Source organism: Chelmon rostratus, chromosome 21 (assembly GCF_017976325.1).
Source record: "Chelmon rostratus isolate fCheRos1 chromosome 21, fCheRos1.pri, whole genome shotgun sequence".
Taxonomy (NCBI): Eukaryota; Metazoa; Chordata; class Actinopteri; order Chaetodontiformes; family Chaetodontidae; genus Chelmon; species Chelmon rostratus.
This window is the reverse complement of record NC_055678.1, coordinates 11,819,659-11,838,718: the sequence shown is the minus strand read 5'-3', so window position 1 is coordinate 11,838,718 and position 19,060 is coordinate 11,819,659. Positions and strand designations below refer to the sequence as shown.

The 19,060-nt window shown below is 41.2% G+C and overlaps 1 protein-coding gene across 1 annotated transcript in view; it reads left to right on the top strand.

Moving 5' to 3' along the window:
* Positions 1-18,585, top strand: part of LOC121625294 (IgGFc-binding protein-like) — a 35,397-nt gene extending 16,812 nt beyond the window's left edge. The window contains exons 29-56 of the mRNA XM_041963382.1: positions 469-629; positions 4,547-4,570; positions 5,046-5,117; positions 5,449-5,487; positions 5,995-6,099; positions 7,335-7,421; positions 8,085-8,200; positions 8,471-8,749; positions 8,855-8,950; positions 9,093-9,258; positions 9,448-9,848; positions 9,941-10,517; positions 10,607-11,190; positions 11,420-11,972; positions 12,056-12,654; positions 12,831-12,988; positions 13,202-13,602; positions 13,713-13,909; positions 14,324-14,719; positions 14,831-15,114; positions 15,200-15,477; positions 15,639-15,758; positions 16,083-16,267; positions 16,383-16,543; positions 17,030-17,281; positions 17,446-17,605; positions 17,698-17,800; positions 17,898-18,585. Coding sequence (XP_041819316.1) covers positions 469-629; positions 4,547-4,570; positions 5,046-5,117; positions 5,449-5,487; positions 5,995-6,099; positions 7,335-7,421; positions 8,085-8,200; positions 8,471-8,749; positions 8,855-8,950; positions 9,093-9,258; positions 9,448-9,848; positions 9,941-10,517; positions 10,607-11,190; positions 11,420-11,972; positions 12,056-12,654; positions 12,831-12,988; positions 13,202-13,602; positions 13,713-13,909; positions 14,324-14,719; positions 14,831-15,114; positions 15,200-15,477; positions 15,639-15,758; positions 16,083-16,267; positions 16,383-16,543; positions 17,030-17,281; positions 17,446-17,605; positions 17,698-17,800; positions 17,898-17,992 — 6,649 coding nt within the window. The 3' untranslated portion in view covers positions 17,993-18,585. The remainder of the gene's footprint in view (positions 1-468; positions 630-4,546; positions 4,571-5,045; positions 5,118-5,448; positions 5,488-5,994; positions 6,100-7,334; positions 7,422-8,084; positions 8,201-8,470; positions 8,750-8,854; positions 8,951-9,092; positions 9,259-9,447; positions 9,849-9,940; positions 10,518-10,606; positions 11,191-11,419; positions 11,973-12,055; positions 12,655-12,830; positions 12,989-13,201; positions 13,603-13,712; positions 13,910-14,323; positions 14,720-14,830; positions 15,115-15,199; positions 15,478-15,638; positions 15,759-16,082; positions 16,268-16,382; positions 16,544-17,029; positions 17,282-17,445; positions 17,606-17,697; positions 17,801-17,897) is intronic.
* Positions 18,586-19,060: the final 475 nt, after the last annotated feature.

Below are 19,060 nucleotides of genomic sequence, written 5' to 3'. Positions count from 1 at the left end.
ATAAAAGGTAGAACAAATCTTTTTTAAAACACATACATAAGTCCTGTTACTCAGCATTTCATTCATTTCTGTGAAGAAAACTCAATTAACTTGTTATTTAAATTAAATTAAAGTTTGGATTATGTTTTTAAGACATAGAAATGTTCCTGACGCAAAAAAACTGATGTTAGATATTGTTCTATATCTAGCATCAAGAGAAGAAGCTGCCATCACAGCTGGTGATTGAGAGTCTCCAACACATGAGTAAAGCTTGAAAGGGCGTTGGAAACAACATCAGAGGGTCAGTGCACCAGTAACTGGTTGATGGAGCAATCACAAAAGACTCTAAGACTATCAGTGCACTGATAACATTCATCAAGAGCTCACTGCAGCTGTGGAAAACAACACTGGAAGTCAACTCCAAGACCACTGCACAAGTCACCATCATATAGCGAGGTGATGCACTGTCCCTGCTGCTGTTCTGCAAAGGCCTGAACCTTCTCAAGCAAGCAGTGGCTATGGATACAGATTCAGAGGTGGAGTGACCATCAGCCACCTCCTATACATGGATGGCATCAAGCTGCATGCCAGGAGGGAGCCAGACATCAACTCACTGATCGGCCTCACCAGGATCTACATGAAGGACATAAGTGTGACTGCATGGTGGCAAAGACCAGAAAGGTGATCAGGAAAGAAGGGGTGAAGTTAACAGAAGGTAATGGAAATGTAAATTTGTCATCCAACTAACTGTACTACTACTACTACTACTATTTGGCCTTGGCAGAGGACTGTGCTCTCTGAGTGCCCTTTTAGCTTCTGTATAAAATTGGCTTTATAGGGACCTCAACCCGAAATATCATATATATTTTTTTAAACATTTCAACTCAAAAATGCCTTTTCTGAATATATACTGATTGTGTCTTTGGTTCTAAAACAATTCACCTGAAATCTGCAAATAGAAAATTCCAGGGAAGTCTTATCTTTTTGTTGTGCTTTATAATAAACAAGAATACATCGTTTCTCAAAGGAGAGTAAGACGTCTTTCCACCTTTGTCTTATGCCCAGAGTAGACAAGAGAGACGTAACAGTCAAATAATAAACTATTTCTGACTTCCATTTCATTCTCTGTACTTTTAATGGCCTGATTTTAGTATATCAGGGAGTTCTGATCAGTTTTTGTTAGCTTGATTTATGTAGAAAGTTCAACAGACATACAAACAACAGACACATAAGCAGTAAATTCATTACAAATATTTAGAAATGCCTTTAAGTTATACTTAAAGGCATTTCTTAAAGGAGTGAAAGTTGTCATGCCCTCCACCTCTGGCTCCATCTAGTGGAGAAATTGGTTACATTGTTCCTGCTTCTTCTGACGGGTTGGAGGCACACCTGTTCCTGTTCCTGAATCAACTGATGATTGCAGCTGTGGCGAGGAGTGGCCTTTCATCACTCACACTGCAGTCTACTGTAGAAGAAGCCAGCTGACCACGACTCGATGCCGGATCATAAAAGTTCCTAAGCTTTAGGACATTAATAGGACTTGCAAAGCGTTCACGCTGTAGGTTTTTTTTTTCTCCTGTTCTGTTTCATCACTCCATGTCTCAAGTCTTTTCCCACTATTTCAGCAGCTGAGTCAGATCCCTGTGAACGACTGAACTGCACAGAGTGGACCACGCTGGGTCGATGTACATTTCATATATTTTATAATCTGTACTCTTATAGATGATATTGTAATGGTGTATATTTTGGTCTCTTGCAGACAAGAAACCTCCTTGATGACCTGGCTTGTCATTTTGATGACTGCAACAACCCCACCATAATGTTTTTATCAGAGGACGCCATCTTATTCATGCCATTTGTCCCAGATTATAGTGACAATCTACGGGATCTTGTTTGTCTGTGCTGTCATCCACTGATGAGTCATGGAAGATTTAAAGCCTTGAATCTGGCAGCATGACAACAATCACTGTGGCATGTTGTTGTTACAAATTTCATGTCAGTCTCCGTTTCAGTTGACATTCTTAATATTAACCTTTTAAATACATAAATGATGCAACTTGGATAAAATAATTGCTGTTAATAATTTTCAATGTACAAATAAAACACAAGGTAAAGAATAAATTCTGTGTCCTAACAGCAAGACTAAGCCATGATGATCTGTGTGTGTGTGTGTGTGTGTATATATATATATAAAATCATCTACTCATTAATGGGGTGTGTGTTAGAACTATGATTTCTCCCTTCAAGTTTTTAAAGGTTTGCCAAGGGAATAATTGTTGGTATTGCAATAGGTGAATAAGGCCGGTACTGCCACTACATCTCATGCTAATTTTATCTTTCTGCCAGTCAGTGAGCTCCCACACAGGTTTGGCAAAGTCAGCAAGAGAGAAAAGTCTTGCACATACTGCACCGCTCTTCATCCGTAACAGCACCTCAGACAGCTGTGGCATTGCTCCTTTAAAGTTCCCATGAAGTCAAAATCAATTAATCAATTTACGTGTTGTCCATCACATACAACTCATGCTATATGTCACCTTTACACCAGTATCTGTCCCCACAATGAGGAAAAGACATTTTTTTAGGTATTCTTGTTGTAATTTTGGAATCATTTACAAAAAATCATTGACAACATATTGACTGATCCTGCATACGTAGGCGCTTTCTTAAATTTTTATGAAGCCGCCACAACGGACTATTTCTGGAGGCCTGGACTCACTGATGACTGTACATGAACTAATTTTTATAACTTGAATAAAAACATAACTTGATAAATTTATTCAGGGATTTGGGTGAAACTGGGGGGAAGAGGGGTTGCTTAATGCACATTCAGCACTATCGACTGCTGCAAATACCAATCAACATATGCAACAAGTTCCTCCCAGCTGCCTGTTTTCACCATAAACAGGTTAAATATGAGGAAGCACATAGTGTTCTGCAAGCCAGTTATGGGAACTTAAGTTGTTTTTATTTTCTTACGCATTCTACAGATTGTTTCTTTTCAGTAAGGCATACTTTCATTTTCAGATTGATGCACGCCCATTTTCAAGATTTACCAGCAGACAATTAATTTATCGTTTAGGTGTGTCTGTGGTTCAAGTTTATAATTACTAATTAATAATACTAGTCATAAAATCTTAAGCTTTTTTTTTTTCTTGATTTCTAGGAACAAGATTTCCTGTTGAGTTTGAATGCACTTGAATGCAGTAATATGCATTTTAGACGCCCTCACTTTATGACCTGTGCTGTATGAATAAACATACATAACGTACATCATTTCCCCAGTGTTTCATAATTTCCTGGGCATGGGATCAATAAAGTTACATCTTATCTGAGCTTGAGCTTACTTGCTGAGTTATTAAAGTGAGTGGCTGAATTCACCAAATTTCTACTCAATTCTTAAATGTATACTGTATAATTCTAAATAACAATGCGCATTCAGAAAGTCCACAAAGTGCAGTTCAGTATTTTGCAGTAACCAAAGTACGGCAAACAACAGTTTTTTTTTTTTTTACAATAATAATAATTAAGTTTTTCACACGAAAAACTAATTTCTTTGCCCATTTTCACTTTTGCACCATGCTATTGATGTGCGTATTCAAAAATCAACTTAGTATGTGAACCATTCTTAACCTTTCAACAGAAACAAAACAGAAAGAAAACAACAGTACCTCGCAACAGAAAGCACTCACCTATAAACGACCTACAAAGCAGTTGTTAGTCAGTAACTTCTTGGTGAAAGTTAGGCAATGATCGCCTTATTGGTTAAAAAAATGCAACCAAATAAATGGTCATTGACGTTGTGCAGATTATCCAGGTTAATAGGGACATTGAAGCATTGAAAGACATTTTTTAAATACTGGCTACACCCCAAAAGGAATTCCATTCACCAGCATTGTACTGGAGCGGAGGCAGAAATCTCTGAATAGATATCTCAAAACATGCGGGCAAACAAAATGAAAGCTATGAAGATACCACGATGTTCCTTTGTAATTCAGTCACACCAGTCTTTTGATGAGATAATTCTAAGATACCCTGATAACTTACAAACATGTGATGCTGTTTTCAGCTGAGGTAATAACTTAAAGCGCAGCTCATATATTCTCAGCATATAAAGAAAATCATCGAGTGCTGCAGAAATCAAGTTAATCATTTGTTTTTTATTGTTTGATGACATTTTATAAGACAAGTACTGAATAGTTTTCTTCAAAGGGGGATTAGTCTCATTTCTATTGAAGCAGAAATGAGTCGATGTTTGACTACAAGGGTACCACTGTTGTTTGTGATGAAACATCTTAAAAGCATCTTGACACCTCAATAGTTAACAAACAACATACTTAAGTACAAAAGCCTTTGGTAGAATATTTCATTGCCTTTTTGTTTCTGCTCAATGCAGTCTGATAATTCCTTACTCTTAACGGACAATGGAATGGCTAGAAGGAAGCAATTTGATTTTTTCCGTCTGAATTCCCGAAACTGGTCAAACAACAATTTGATGGAACTGTGCCAGTTTGTACCGTATAAAGTTTTGTTGCAGCCCCTGCAGTTCCACATGGATGGGAGACATAAGAACAAAGGATGCCCAGAGAAACAGGTAAATTCTTTTTTTTGTGTGACATTATCTTCAGACTTGTATGGTGGATAAATGGTGGCGCTTATTTCCAGCTGGATTATAGTATTATTTTAATTCAGAATTTAAATGTTATGGGAGGCATCAGTCAGACAAAACACACTGGACTGAGAGCTAAAATAAATTACCTTTAATTAAACACAGTCTTTGCTAATTAGCAGGTTATAAGTTAGATATATTGTAATAACATATTCAAGAAATAGATTTTTTTTTTCTATTCAAAAAATAGAAAAAAAAAGATTTGTTCTTAGTGCAGATCTGGATGCAGGATCTTTGGCAGATTACATTTCCATTCTTATGATCTATATCAACATGCAATGAAATCTCTAAACATCAATTGCTATTAAAACCATATAGGCAATATAAAGGAATATAGGAATACATAAAGGAATGCACTGTCAATTTTTTTTCTAGAATTTAATTTGTTATATTTGGTCAGCAGGATTTAAATTTGGGCTTCGGAGGATGGCAAGTCAAATCATGTTGCCTCTGCTGCTTTTGGGGATGATAAGTAAGTATTCGACTGGATTGAATTCACTTGAATTTACTTTTATTTCTGTTGATGCATTTATGTAAAATCACAAAATGACTGTTTGTGTGTTGACGTTGGCAGCCTCAGAATTTTGTTGATTATATGAATTATGCATTTCTTTTCATAGGTAAGGTAACTAATACCACTTGCTTAGGACCACTAGTTGTATGACTGTTTGTTTGTTAGCAGGAATGAGCAGCTTTGAACAGAAGATGTTACCTGCAGCTTGTCAAATTTGAAGGCTGTTGAATTTCTTACATACTTAAGAGAGCTGTAACAACACTCAAGAGTAATGTGTTTTTTTTCATAGGTACAGTGACTCCTCAGGTGACTCCTCAGGTGACTTCAGGTACGCTGAAACTTAGATATTTTACTCTACTCTAGTCTACATCAGCATTTCCCAAACAGTCCACCCCGACACAGTTTCACGACAGCGTCCCCTGGCACGTAACTGACACATGTGACACAGACCGACATGCACACACACACACACATGCACAGACACTTTAGTATATAACTGGCACTTGCGTTTACCAATACACACACACACACACTCACCAAGCCTCAAATGTGCCATTGCGTGTGCCGCTGGTATAGCCCTGGTATGGCACTCAACTCAATACCGGTTTGACAGGAGTGTTTCACTGCCCCCCTCTGGTTGTAGCTGGGACATGGTCCAAAATATTTTCTCACGCACCTGTAACTACACCCAATGGTGATGTTGTCGTGTACTGACGTTGTAAAGTTCACTTAGACAAAAGAAGATCTTCAGGTGATGTTCACTAACTGACATCTCGTCTGTTGTTTTCTACTGATTTATCCAAGTGTATACATGCATTTGTTTTCATATTAACAGTGAGTCCTCAGGGGACTCCTCAGGGGACTCCTCATGAGACTCCACCGGGCACTCCACCGGGGACTCCTCAGGTGACTTCTCCGGTGACTTCTCCAGGGATTTCAGGTGAGCTGAAGCTTAGAAAACCTCTTAGTTCTCGTTTGTTCATACTATTGACAGGTCAGACATACAGTTCAATCATGTCAAAATCAGTAGTCCAAAGCAGTTTTTACTTCAGGATAGTGTTAAATTTGTCTGACCTTTTTTTTTTTTATCTAGTCTTTGTCCTGTATCAAATCTCCTAGTTATTTTTTTAATCATATTAATCAATGTCATTTTTAGCTGTATTTAGCTGAGCACACGTGCATTTTAGTCTTATTGTAGTCAATGAACACTGTGAACATTTTCGTCTTTTTTCATCATCAGATCAGTCAATCTAATTTAGCCAAATGCTCATTAATTTTCTTTTTCATTTTGTCAGTTTCTTCTCATTATCTGATGAAAAACACTGGTTGAATGATTAGGAATGCAGCTGTGCAGAAAGTGTCTGGTCTAGTGGGATCAGTTTAAGGCAGGCATCTCAAACCGGTTCCATAAAGGGCCGCGTGGCTGCAAGTTTTCATTCCAACCAAGGAGGAACACACCAGGCTGGAATCAATTAATCAGCTGATCTCAGTCTTCAGCTGATAACTAAGTGATCCCTTGATGTTGATTGGTTGGCCTGATGTACTCCTCCTGGGTTGGAATGAAAACCTGCAGCCACGCGGCCCTTTATGGAACCGGTTTGAGATGCCTGGTTTAAGGAATACATCCAGATTCATTTTGACGTCAAATCAAATCAAATTCATTTTGATGGTTAACACATTTTTTTTATGTCACCAACTACATAAATACATCAGTCCGTAATTTAGCTGCTCAGGTGTTAGTGCACACTGGGCTGTTTATAGTTGCAAGCCTTCTGGATTTTAGCTTGTTAGCTTGCTTTTGATTGAAGCTCCGACTGATGCTTTCAACAAACCTGCAGTCTATCTGAAACATCAGCATTTTCCAAACAGTCTGCCCCGATACAGTTTCACCCTGCATGTAACTGAGACTTGCAACACAGACCGACATGCACACACGCACACACACACACGCACAGAAACTCCAGTGTATAACTGAAAATTGCATTTACCAATACACACACACAAACACACTCACTGAGCCCTGACTGTGCTCATTGTGTGTTGTCACAGTTTAGATCTCATGCCAGTGTTAAGAGCCACTTGAAGAAATAGTTTGACATTACTGACAACTGACTTTTTGTCTACTGTTGTTTTCTATTAATTTATGCAACTGCATTCATGCATTTGTTTTCATAGACACAGGGACTCCTCTGGGGACTACTCAATCGACTACTCAATCGACTACTCAAGGGACTTCTCAGGTGACTTCTCCAGTGACTCCAGGTAAGTTGAAGCTTAGATAACCTCTCAGTTTTCATTTGTTCATATTATTAACAGGCCACACACACAGTTTCATCATTTCAATCAGTAGTTCAAAGCAATTATTACTTCAGGATAGTGTTAATTTTGTCCACTATGTTTTTTTTAGTCTTAGTCCTTCGTCAAATCTCCTTGTTAGTTTTTATCATATTTATTCAACATCATCCGGTTTGTTTGTTCATTCAAGTTTTAGTTGAGTACATGTCTGTGCATTTTAGTCTTATCTTAGTTAGTGAACACTATTAACATTTTGTCTTTTTTCAGCATCAGATTATATTGAACACTTCAGTGAATCTAGTCCAGTCAAACTTATGTCACATAAAATTTCTTTGTCATTATCATTATACCCCAGCATGTATGTTTCACATGCACAGTCCCAAACATAAATTCCATTATAATAGTACAGTAGTGTCCTCTCCATGATGCACTTAGGATGTGGTCCGAAATGTGCTCTGGTGCACCTGTAGCTACACCCAGCAGTGATGTCATGTCAGTGTCACTCTGCCAAAATATAATCTGTTTGTTAATGGTTAGGCGTGGTGACTGAGAAAATGTTAAACGCAAAAAACACTCCGACATTTGCCAACATGACTTTTGCCAATAAGGCCAATGTTTTATTCTGTCCAGGAAACTTCTACCCAATTGCTGGAATGACAACCTGGCGAGAAGATGATGGAAGTTCGCCTCTAATCCTCTTGCAACAGCCTTTTGTTTACTTCGGAAAGACCTATTATCAGATTTACGTATGTAAAAACCATTTCAACAAAATACAAAATCCAGATCTTTTGAAGACTTTTTAAAAATCTGGTATGTTTCATGGAGGAATCCAAATTATTCTTTCTGGTATTGTTGAATCAATGGAGTTAGTTATAGTCAATGTATTGATGTATCTATGATGTGGTTCTAAAATATTATATATAAATATATTGAAGTTTGATAACATGCGGCTGTTAATGACTGTAGTCGATGGCTACAAATTATTTGTTGGTAACAACTGTTTTATTTGTCTTCAGGTGAACCACAATGGACACATGACTTTTGACAGTCCATGGCATCAGTACCGTCCACAAAGGTTTCCAATGTATGGATACAGAGACGTCATCGCTCCATTCTGGACAGATTTGGATAACAGAGTCAATGGTCTGGTCTACTACAACCAATACACCAGTGGGAATATTCTCCAACGGGCTACAAGAGACATTAATGAGTACTTTCCAGGACTGACCTTCAATGCCACCTGGGTCTTTGTTGCAACATGGTATAAAGTGGCCTACTTTCCAACAACTGGAACAGTAAGTCACCTCGTTCTAAATGAGCAAATACATAGGACGCGTATGTGTATTTGACCTATTGCCATACTCACTATAGAAACCAAAAGTAATTTTTTTTCTTTCCAGGAAACTACAATCCAAGCAGTCTTGATCTCTGGTGACCAGTACTCTTTTGTGCTGATGAACTATGGGATAATAGCCTTATCAAATCACAATGTACAGGTCAGAGTCACTAAGATTATATGCAGTGATCTGCAAAATGTGTTTTTAAGTTGGCATGGCTTATTTAAATGTACTAAAATGCAGTAATGTAAATGTACAAATACATAAGACAAAAAATGAATTTCATCTATGTGACATGCAGGCAGGATATGACACAATCTACTCCGTCCACCATTTTACCATCCCTGGATCATTCTCTAACAATGCAACAGGCAATTACTCAAGTTTCCGCGTGACCAGCAATGTCAATGTACCCGGTCGCTGGGTCTTCCGGTTAGACAATGGAACAACAGGCTGCACTTTCAATGGTAAGGCCAGAAGCAGAGGGTGGTCACCATATGTTCGTCTTTACAGTAATGAACATATATGACTACCACTCCATGAAGATTCTGACAAGTCTGATGATAAATCCGTGCTTGATTTTGAAATAATAAGTAATATGTGTAAGTGTTTGCATGTTAAAGTCAATGCCACTTTTCTTTGTATATCTTTCAAAGGTGAACCCGTGGAGATGGGTGATTCATTCTGGGCTGACAGTACCTGTGCACACAAGTGCACCTGCACTTCATATGGCCTGCAGTGTCACAGCCAACCCTGCTCCTTTTCCCAAATCTGCAAGCCAACTGGCTATCACTTCTCCTGCCAGACAGTGCAGAGACGCTCCTGTACCATTAGTGGTGATCCACATTACTACACCTTTGATGGCACAGTGTTTCACTTTCAGGGCACCTGCACTTACGTTCTCTCAGAGCAATGTGGTCAAGAACTGCCCTACTATCGAGTAGAGGGCAAGAATGAGCACCGGGGAAGCACTCATGTTTCCTGGACACGACTGGTCAAAGTGTATGTCTATGGTGAAACTATTGAGCTGGTGAAGGGCCATCCTGGTGAGGCTAAGGTTAGCAAAATGGACTACTGCTCCACCTACTGCAATATTTTTATTTAGTTCATGTTTTTACAAGTATGTCATGCTTGCTGGTGTGCTTACAGGTTAATGGAGACTTTGCAGCCACTCCATTATATCTCAGCAACGGCACTGTCCAGGTTTATCAGTCAGGCTTTTCTGTGATCGTCAGCACTGACTTTGGCTTGGAGGTTTCTTACGACACGAATCATTACGTCAGGATCAGCGTGCCCTATTCTTACCTGAATGCAACGTGTGGCCTGTGTGGAAACTTCAACAATCACCCTGGGGATGACTTTCGAACCCGTCAGGGCGAGATTGTGAGCTCTGATGTGGTTTTTGCCAACAGCTGGCAAGCACCAGATGACGACGAGACAGGTTGTGAGGCACAGTGTGGAGGTCTAGAGTGTGCTGCTTGCACTGAGGATCAGACAGTTTTGTACAGCAATGCTGTCCATTGCGGTATCCTCCAGAACAGTTCTGGACCTTTTGCTGTTTGCCATCAACAACTTCCCCCACAGACCTTTGTGGAGAGTTGTGTGTATGATCTGTGTGTAGGAGGAGGGTACCAGCCCATTCTGTGCCAAGCACTAAATGCATATGCAAGTCAGTGTCAACAGAAAGGCATACAGCTGCCAAGCTGGAGGAGACAAGGCTTCTGTGGTACGTCTGTCAGTCGAGCAACATAACCTCAAAATTTTATTTGAGTAAATGGTCCATGATGTCAGTACTGATTTAATTTTTTTCTCTAGAAATCCCCTGCCCGTCCAACAGCCACTTTGAGTCCCAAGGCACCGGATGTCCAGCTACCTGTGTCAACCCCAATTCTACGCACAACTGCCCTCTCCCTCCCCAAGAGAGCTGCATCTGCGATTCAGGCTACATCCTTAGTGCTGGGGTCTGTGTCCCTCATGCTGATTGTGGCTGCAGTTTTGAGGGTCGCTACTACAGCTCTGGACAAACTGTAATACTAGATGAGGACTGTGGGAGACAGTGCAGCTGCAGTTATGGCTCCATGACCTGTGAAACCCATAATTGTGGCCCGCTTGAATCATGCAGTGTGGTGGAAGGAAAAAGAGGGTGCAAACCTAACAGCTACGCAACATGCTGGACAAGGGGCCCAGGGTCATATCACACATTTGATGGAGTGCTGTACCAGTATCCCGGGGCATGTCGACTGACCCTTGCCAAGGTGATGGGATTGTCTGATCACCCGCACTTTGTGGTGACAGCAGAAAAAGTCCCAAGAGGCCAGCAGGGTTTTGCCCGGTTGCTCAAGTTTGAGGCACAGGGCACACAAATCTCCATTGACATGACAGGCAGCAGCACAGTTCAGGTCAGTGACTAAAATAAATATTTCAAAAACTGATGTGGCAAAAATAGTGCTGCAACAAGAGGATGGTTTTGCTAAAAAACATAATTATTTCTGTCTTTAATGCAGCAATCTTACTTTGATTAATGCATAAAAAACACCTTTTGTCCAAAAAAAGGATTCTGTTTGTGATAGAAACTGAAAATGTTGTCACCCAATCAATCTGACACTAGCTGTTTAAATGGCTCTTTAGGTTGACGGTCAGCTGATCAGACTACCATTCAGCTCAGCATCCAATCACATCCAAATCTACCACAGCAGCATTCACAGCATCATCCTTCACACCTCCTTTGGTGTAACTGTGCAAACAGTTTTTCCTCACTTTGTGAGTGTCACTGCACCTGGTATCTACAATGGCTCACTAGGTGGACTCTGTGGTAATTACAATGGTCACTCACATGATGACTTCCGCACTCCCAATGGCATCCTGGTCAACAGCTCTCAGGTCTTTGGGGACAGCTGGCGAGATGGCTCCCTTGCTGCACACTGTGTGGAAAGTGGGAATGATAATTTAACAACAAATTACAATTCTTCAGAGTACTGTGGTATTCTTGGCTCACCGCATGGGCCATTTACCCAGTGTTGGGCCACGGTGGACCCATGGCAGCAAGTGGATGTCTGTGTGAAAATCATTAGTGCCTCTAAAAATCCAGCATCAGCACTGTGTGAAGCCCTACGAGATTATGCACTAATGTGTCAAGAGAAGGGCGTTGCCCTTGAACACTGGAGGAATGCAACAGGCTGTGGTAAGCACTTTGCCCCCTGGCTTTGATATAAAATAAATAAATCCAGTGACCTTGCTGAATCATGTTTTTTTGTGTTGCTCTAGAACAAAACTGCCCTCTAAACAGCCATTATGAACTCTGTGGAACCACTTGTCCTTCCGCCTGCCCCAGCCTTTCCTTTCCCTTCTCCTGTGACACTGCATGTCAGGAAGGTTGCCAGTGCGATAACGGTTTCGTCCTCAATGGGAACCAGTGCGTTCCACCAACATCCTGCGGATGCTATCACCAAGGACGCTATCGGCAAGGGGGCGAACAGTTCTGGGATGGTGAGGAGTGTCAGAGCTTGTGTACGTGTGATGGCACTGCTGGGGCAGTCTATTGTACCCCAAACTCCTGTGGTCCCCAGGAGTCCTGCCGTGTGGTGGAGGGTGAATTTGGCTGCCATCCCAACCCTCATGGCACTTGCTCTGCCTCTGGAGACCCTCACTACCTCACCTTTGATGGCAAGGCCTACGACTTCCAAGGAACCTGCCGCTATGTTCTGGCGACAGTTTGTAACGCCACTGATGAACTCCATGAATTTGCGGTGGAAGCTAAGAATGAGCCGTGGAATGGGTTGCCAGTTTCAATCACAACTGAAGTTTTTGTGGATGTGTGGGGCTATAAAATCCATATGTCAAGGGGCAGCAGCGGTACGGTCAAGGTGAGCGGAATTATTTCTGAATCATCAATGACATTCTTCATCTTAAGAAAAGACAAAAAATCTTGAATTCTGTGAATAGGGGTATATATTAAGCTCTTACCAATAATGGTATCAATCAGGTTCTAATACCAACAACACTGTCTTGTCCTTTCAATTTTGTTTTTCCAATGGTATAGGTCAATGGAATAACTAAAAATGTACCAGCTCTCTTGAATGGAGGTCTAGTGTCCATCTTTACAAGTGGATCTCGCACATTTGTCAGTACTGATTTTGGCCTGAGTGTCACGTACGATGGATGGAGTACAGTGTCTATCTCCGTGCCTTCAAATTACAGGTTTATGAAAACTTAAAACCCAACCATTTTATCTGTTTTTATGCTTTTGTTATATTTTGATCATTTTTATTTCCCATGTGCATTCATAAATCACTTTGAATTGCACTAACCCATATGAAAGGTGCAATGCAAATAAAGGTTGATTGACTGAATGACCAAACTCATGATCTGATTAATGACACTGGATTTTTCTCTTTTTATTACCATCAATAGTGAACAAACATGTGGGCTTTGTGGAAACTTCAATGGAAATCCAAACGATGAGTACCTCACCCCATCTGGGATGATGGTTACCACTCCACATGAGTTTGGGACAGCTTGGAAGGTGGAAGGCAACTACACCTGCAGTGATGGCTGTGGTTCCTCCTGCCCGCAATGTACCAACGATCTACCTGCTAGAGCTCAATGTGAGGTGATTCAGGCAGCCGACGGCCCTCTCAGCTTCTGCCATGAGCAGGTGGACCCAACGCCATATTTCAATGACTGCGTGTTTGATGTTTGTGTGTCGGGAAATGAGGGCCAAGATCTTCTCTGCAGGGCCATTCAGGCATATGTCAGTGCCTGTCAGTCTGCTAATGTTCAAATCTACCCTTGGAGAGAGAACACCACCTGCAGTAAGTCCACCCATCAGTGTGTTGTTTATCTACAACTCAGTTAAGTCTAAGGAATGGTCAAAGGGGTGTTTTTGAAAAAACTGACATAATTTCTTTCCTTGCTTATGAAGGGCTTGACTGTCCAGCCAACAGCCATTATGAGCTGTGTGGTACAGACTGTGGCCACACCTGTGCCAGCAGCACTGATGCCACCTGTGAGCAGGTTTGCTCGGAGGGATGTTTCTGTGATGAAGGCTTTGCCAGGAGTGGGGCAAGTTGCATCCCCATAGAAAGCTGTGGCTGCCAATATGATGGCTTCTACTATAATGTAAGTCATATACCTATGAATGAATAAAACCCCCATGTTTCCTTTGATCAAGGGCGATTATGCAGCTCTTCTACATCATAGGTGTCAGAATTCCACTGTCTCGTTTAATCTGCCTGCCTCTGCCAACCATCACCATCAGTGTGGAAAACCTGGAAAAAACATTTGCTACTTTAAAGGGTTAAAGAGGAACTCCACAAATATTAGTTTTAGCTGCAAGCAACAGTGACAGACTAACAGTGACAACTTTGGATGGAAGTCTTATTCTGAGCAATGTAGCCAATTTTCCAGAAATATGTGGTATATCACATGACTACAAATGTGCGATACCCAACATTTAGTTATCCCATTCCCCTTTAATGTAGCACAAGCTCAATTTCATAATTTTCCATGCACCTCTTTGTCTCTATGCTGCAGGCTGGTGAGTCGTTCTGGACAGAAGGTTGCTCCCAGCAATGTAAGTGCCACGCTCCCAATGACCTGCGCTGTTCTGCAGCGCCTTGCACTCCTGCACAAGTGTGCACTATCAGAAACGGCCAGCTGGGCTGTTTTGATGCCATGTCAACCTGCACCGTGTGGGGGGACCCACACTACATCACCTTTGACGGAGCAGTGGCTCATTTCCAGGGAACATGCTCTTACATCATTACTGAGAGTTTGGACCACAGAACCAATGAAACCCACTTTCAGGTGGCAGCCACCAATAATCACCGTGGCAACAACCGTGTGTCGTTTGTCTCAGCAGTGGATATATACCTCTCAAATGAGCCAGAGAGTGCAAAAATCAGAATTGGAACCAACAAAAGAGTCACGGTAACCTGTTAATTACTTTCAAGATGGACAACTTTCTACAATTGTCTGGTGTAAACATTGGAAAGAAGTGCCCTCACTTCCTCTCCATCTCGCTCTCTCTCCTCCCTCCAGGTAAATGGAAATGAGGTCTCTCTTCCCACCACTGCAGGAACATTAGCTCAGGTAGAAAGGCAGGGAAGCTACATTGTGGTCAATGCCATTGACTTGATAGTCCAGTTTGATGGCCGGAGTACTTTGCTGGTCAGAATCGGTCAAAACCGTGACAACAGAGTCACCGGGATGTGTGGAAACTTCAACAGTGACCCTGCAGATGACAAAGTGTTGCCCAATGGCACGTTGGCACAAAATGACAATCACTTTGGACACAGCTGGAAGGCACCCACAAGCCATCCAGGGTGAGCTGTAATGAAAAGCAGTGTGGATAATTTCATGGATGTTATTGCAGCAGACAGTAATGGCAGCATGATATGTCCTTTCCAGATGTGGATCCACAGATGATGAGAGTGGCGATGGATTGAATGACTGTCAATTTAAGGAAGAATACTCTGAGCTCTGCAGTGTCATCAGCAACACCAGCGGCCCGTTCAGTGCCTGTCACCTGCAGTCTGACCCCGAGCCATTTTTCAGTTCCTGTGTCTACGATCTCTGCCTCTACACTCCAGCTAACGGCATGCTGTGCTCTGCTGTCTCAGCCTATGAGAAAACCTGCTCTGTTCTGGGGGTGAACATCCCAGAGTGGCGCTCGGCTTTGCAGTGTGGTATGTTTGCACTGGGCTAATGGAGAGCCAAGATAATTCATGAGAAAATAAATCCTCAGTTTGGGCTTGCCATTTGTAAAAAAAAGAAATGTATTGACTGTTTCTTGTTTTGTTTCAGTTTCATCACTCCTTGTCTCATGCTTTCCCCTTTATTTCCATAGCTGAGTCAGACCCCTGTGAACAACTGAACTGCACAGAGTATGAGTGGTGTGGTGAGAAAAATGGTGTTTACGGCTGCTTCTGTGATGAGCACCACCATCGGCCCAACAATGAGAGCTACGGTGAGGGCATCTCCTCTTGAAACACTGTTTTTTTTTGTTTTGTTTTTTTTTACATCACTGAAGTGACAATGGCTATGTGTATGAGTTACAGACATTGCATTGCATTAAGAATAAAAATGACATGTGTAAAATATAAACTAACCCAAGAGCGCAGAAAATGAAATCTTTCTTTCTTTATTAGCTAATTGCTCTGCTATGTTCACCAGCTAAGGTTTTTTTTTTTTCAGCAAAAAATATCCAGTCACAGAGCTTAAAATTCTGTCTACAGCTTTAATTATGAGACAAGCTATACAAAAACTTTTTTTCCCCATTTCTCTTTCATAGACTCGTCCATCACTTGTCACAGTAGTTCAGGCATCATGTCCCTGTCGCGCTGCCAGCTCTTTGAGGCCGGCTTCCACTCTACTTCCCTCCACCTCCAGGAAGACGCCTGCAAAGGGACTCTCCAGGATGGACGACTGGTGTTCCAGTTTGACAATGACGACCAGCTGTGTGGGACAGTTCTCAGGGTGCAGTCCATAAACTATTGACAAACACTTAACAAGATTTTTGGATATAAATGTTCCCTATAAGTCATATGACAACTATAATCAACTTATACCATTTTGTCATTTCCATTTTAAGAGCAACGGATCCCATTTCATCTATGAGAACACCATCCAGAACGATGTGGACCCCCATAAAAGTCTAATCAGCCGCCAGAAGAACATTCATCTGAGTTTCTGCTGTGAATACCCTCTGGCCCAGGCCCTGTCTATGGCTGTGGGCATCAACCCTGTAGAGAGGTGACCACATCTATCTATGTATTTAATTTATTTCTTGACTTCGGTGTTGCGAACTAAATAAAAATTACTACAGTGGTTCTTATTGTGACCATGTGTCCATGGTGAAATCTCACAGTGTTTGTGATGATAATAAGGTTTCAATATTTACGTATTCCAATAACAGTATATTATATCAGTCCTTTTGACAAGCATTGGTTGGCTGTGATGCTGGTAATGACAAAGATTGGAAACAGGTACCCTTGCTTGTCAGAAATTCCGTATAATTGCCCCATACTTGCATTTTGCACCTTCATTAATAAATAAGTCAGTGGAGTCTGTCCCTGTTCTGTTAGTGAAAATGTCAATCTGTCAAAGATTCCCAGTGAGTTTTCACTGCACAACGGTTAAATCTTAATTAATGAGTAAATTGAGCTTGGAAGTTGCCAAAAACCTGGCAGTGAATTGTTCCATCTCAAGCGTAGTCACGTTGTATGTTGTTTTTCATAGCATTGTAAGGAAGAAGCTTCCAACTGGCCAAGGGCTGTATCATATGAGGATGATCCCCTACCAGGATTCTGGCTTCCACTTCCCCCTGACCAGCGACAGGAACATAGAAATGGAAATTGACCAGAGGTTCTATGTGGAGGTCCGGACAGAAGGAGTCGATGAAAGGCAGATCTCCACCGTTCTGGACTCTTGTTGGGCCACGCCGGTCAACATTGCCAACTACCCTGTCCGCTGGGATCTCATTAGTGCACAGTAAAGGAGATGTTTAAACTTCACCTTGCATTCGCATGCTCATTTCTTGTTCTTGATTGTCTGAAAAACAATAAGCTTCTCCACTGATCCTCTCTTTTACAATATAACCCTGCTATAGCCCACCTGACAACAACATAACCTCTACAACCTTCATTGTCTTCCAGGTGTCCTAATCCATCAGATGATACAGTAGAGCTGGTTCAGAACGGCATCTCCACTGTGGCCCGATTCTCATTCAAGATGTTCACCTTTACCAACTTCTCATCCATCTACATCCACTGCCAGGTCCACCTGTGTCTTCTGAGCAATAAAAACTGCTCAGCTGTAAGTATTACTGAATTTGTGTGTTTGTAGCAAGGTTCAATAGATTATCAACAGGTGCCTCAGCAGAAGCCTCTAATGTTGTTTTCCTGCAGCATTGCTACCCAGGTCACCACAGGCGATTTAAGAGGGACGTATCCTACCATGCCACTGCAGACATCTCAGTAGGACCACTCCTCCTGAGGAGAGATGTCTCAGGTAAAGCTCCCTGAACTTTTCAGAACTCTTGTACTCTCGTAGGTGACATACATCTTGATCGATACATTTTGTGTCAATGTTGGTTCTTCTCTTGCAGACATGATGATGAAACAGAGAAGTGCTTCAGGTCAGTTGACTGGTTCACTGGTGATCCTGCTTGTCAGTTTGCTGATGGCCAAAACTCTGACTTAGAGAGGTCAAAGACGATGATGAATATGTGCATATTACACTACAGCATATTAATCCATCAGCAGTAGCTTAATTACGGTGCTTAGATTTAAGAAGGGTCAGTTGTTTTTCTGTGTTGTGTTGCAATAAAACGTGGAATGAGACATCTTTTTTGTGATGGCGCAGGCCAAAAAAAGTTCTAAATGATACAGAATATTTGGAAATGCATCCTGTCCCGGTCCCATCTAAAGTTGTGAAGTTTTTCTTTCCAACATTAGAGGGCACCATAAGCTCAAATATACATTTGTTTCATGAAACTTCCTGTTCACCTTTTCATATTTAGTAATGTTCATGAGTTGTATCCTCCGGGCTTTTGCAGTGATTTTTATTAGCATTAAAGCAATGTTTCATTAGTGATGATGAACATGATATTTTTATTTATGTGTGAAATATGAATCCTCAGGAAATCACTGAGCATACTGTACATTTACATTTGGATTGTGTTTCTATTTGAGAGGCCTCAACCTTGTGCCCTTGTGTTTTGTATTTTGGCTGTACAGTAGGGGACAGCAATGTGCATACTAAACAAATCTTACTAAAGTCTAAAGTTGAAGTCACTTGCCCTTTGTTGTGTTTGCTGTGTATGATGTTTGTCAGTTGTATCCTTAGCTTGTCTGTGATGATTCTTATCATTAAATCTCAGTCTCTCATATAAGAAATAATCATGTATGGTGAAGGTTACAAACATAAATAAAGTATTTGAATGCATGGAGTATGGATCTCATTTGTTGCTTAAGAACTTTTGTACAAGATCCCAGTCCTTCCCTCAAATACAGGAGATAAGGATGAACCTTGTTCTATTGTACATAGTTGAGGGTTCTGTGGTTGCTGCAAGCTTCCAGCAACAACAATGATCAGCTCATAATCAGGCTATGTCTTAAAATCTACATGGCAATGCAGTGTAATGCAAATTACTGTTACTATTTATCTGGTAATGCAGTTGTGAACCGTTTATTGTCATGGAAGGGCCATTTCCACAATGAATGATTTAGCAGCCACCAATACTGCGTCACACCACATCTGTGCTTCAAA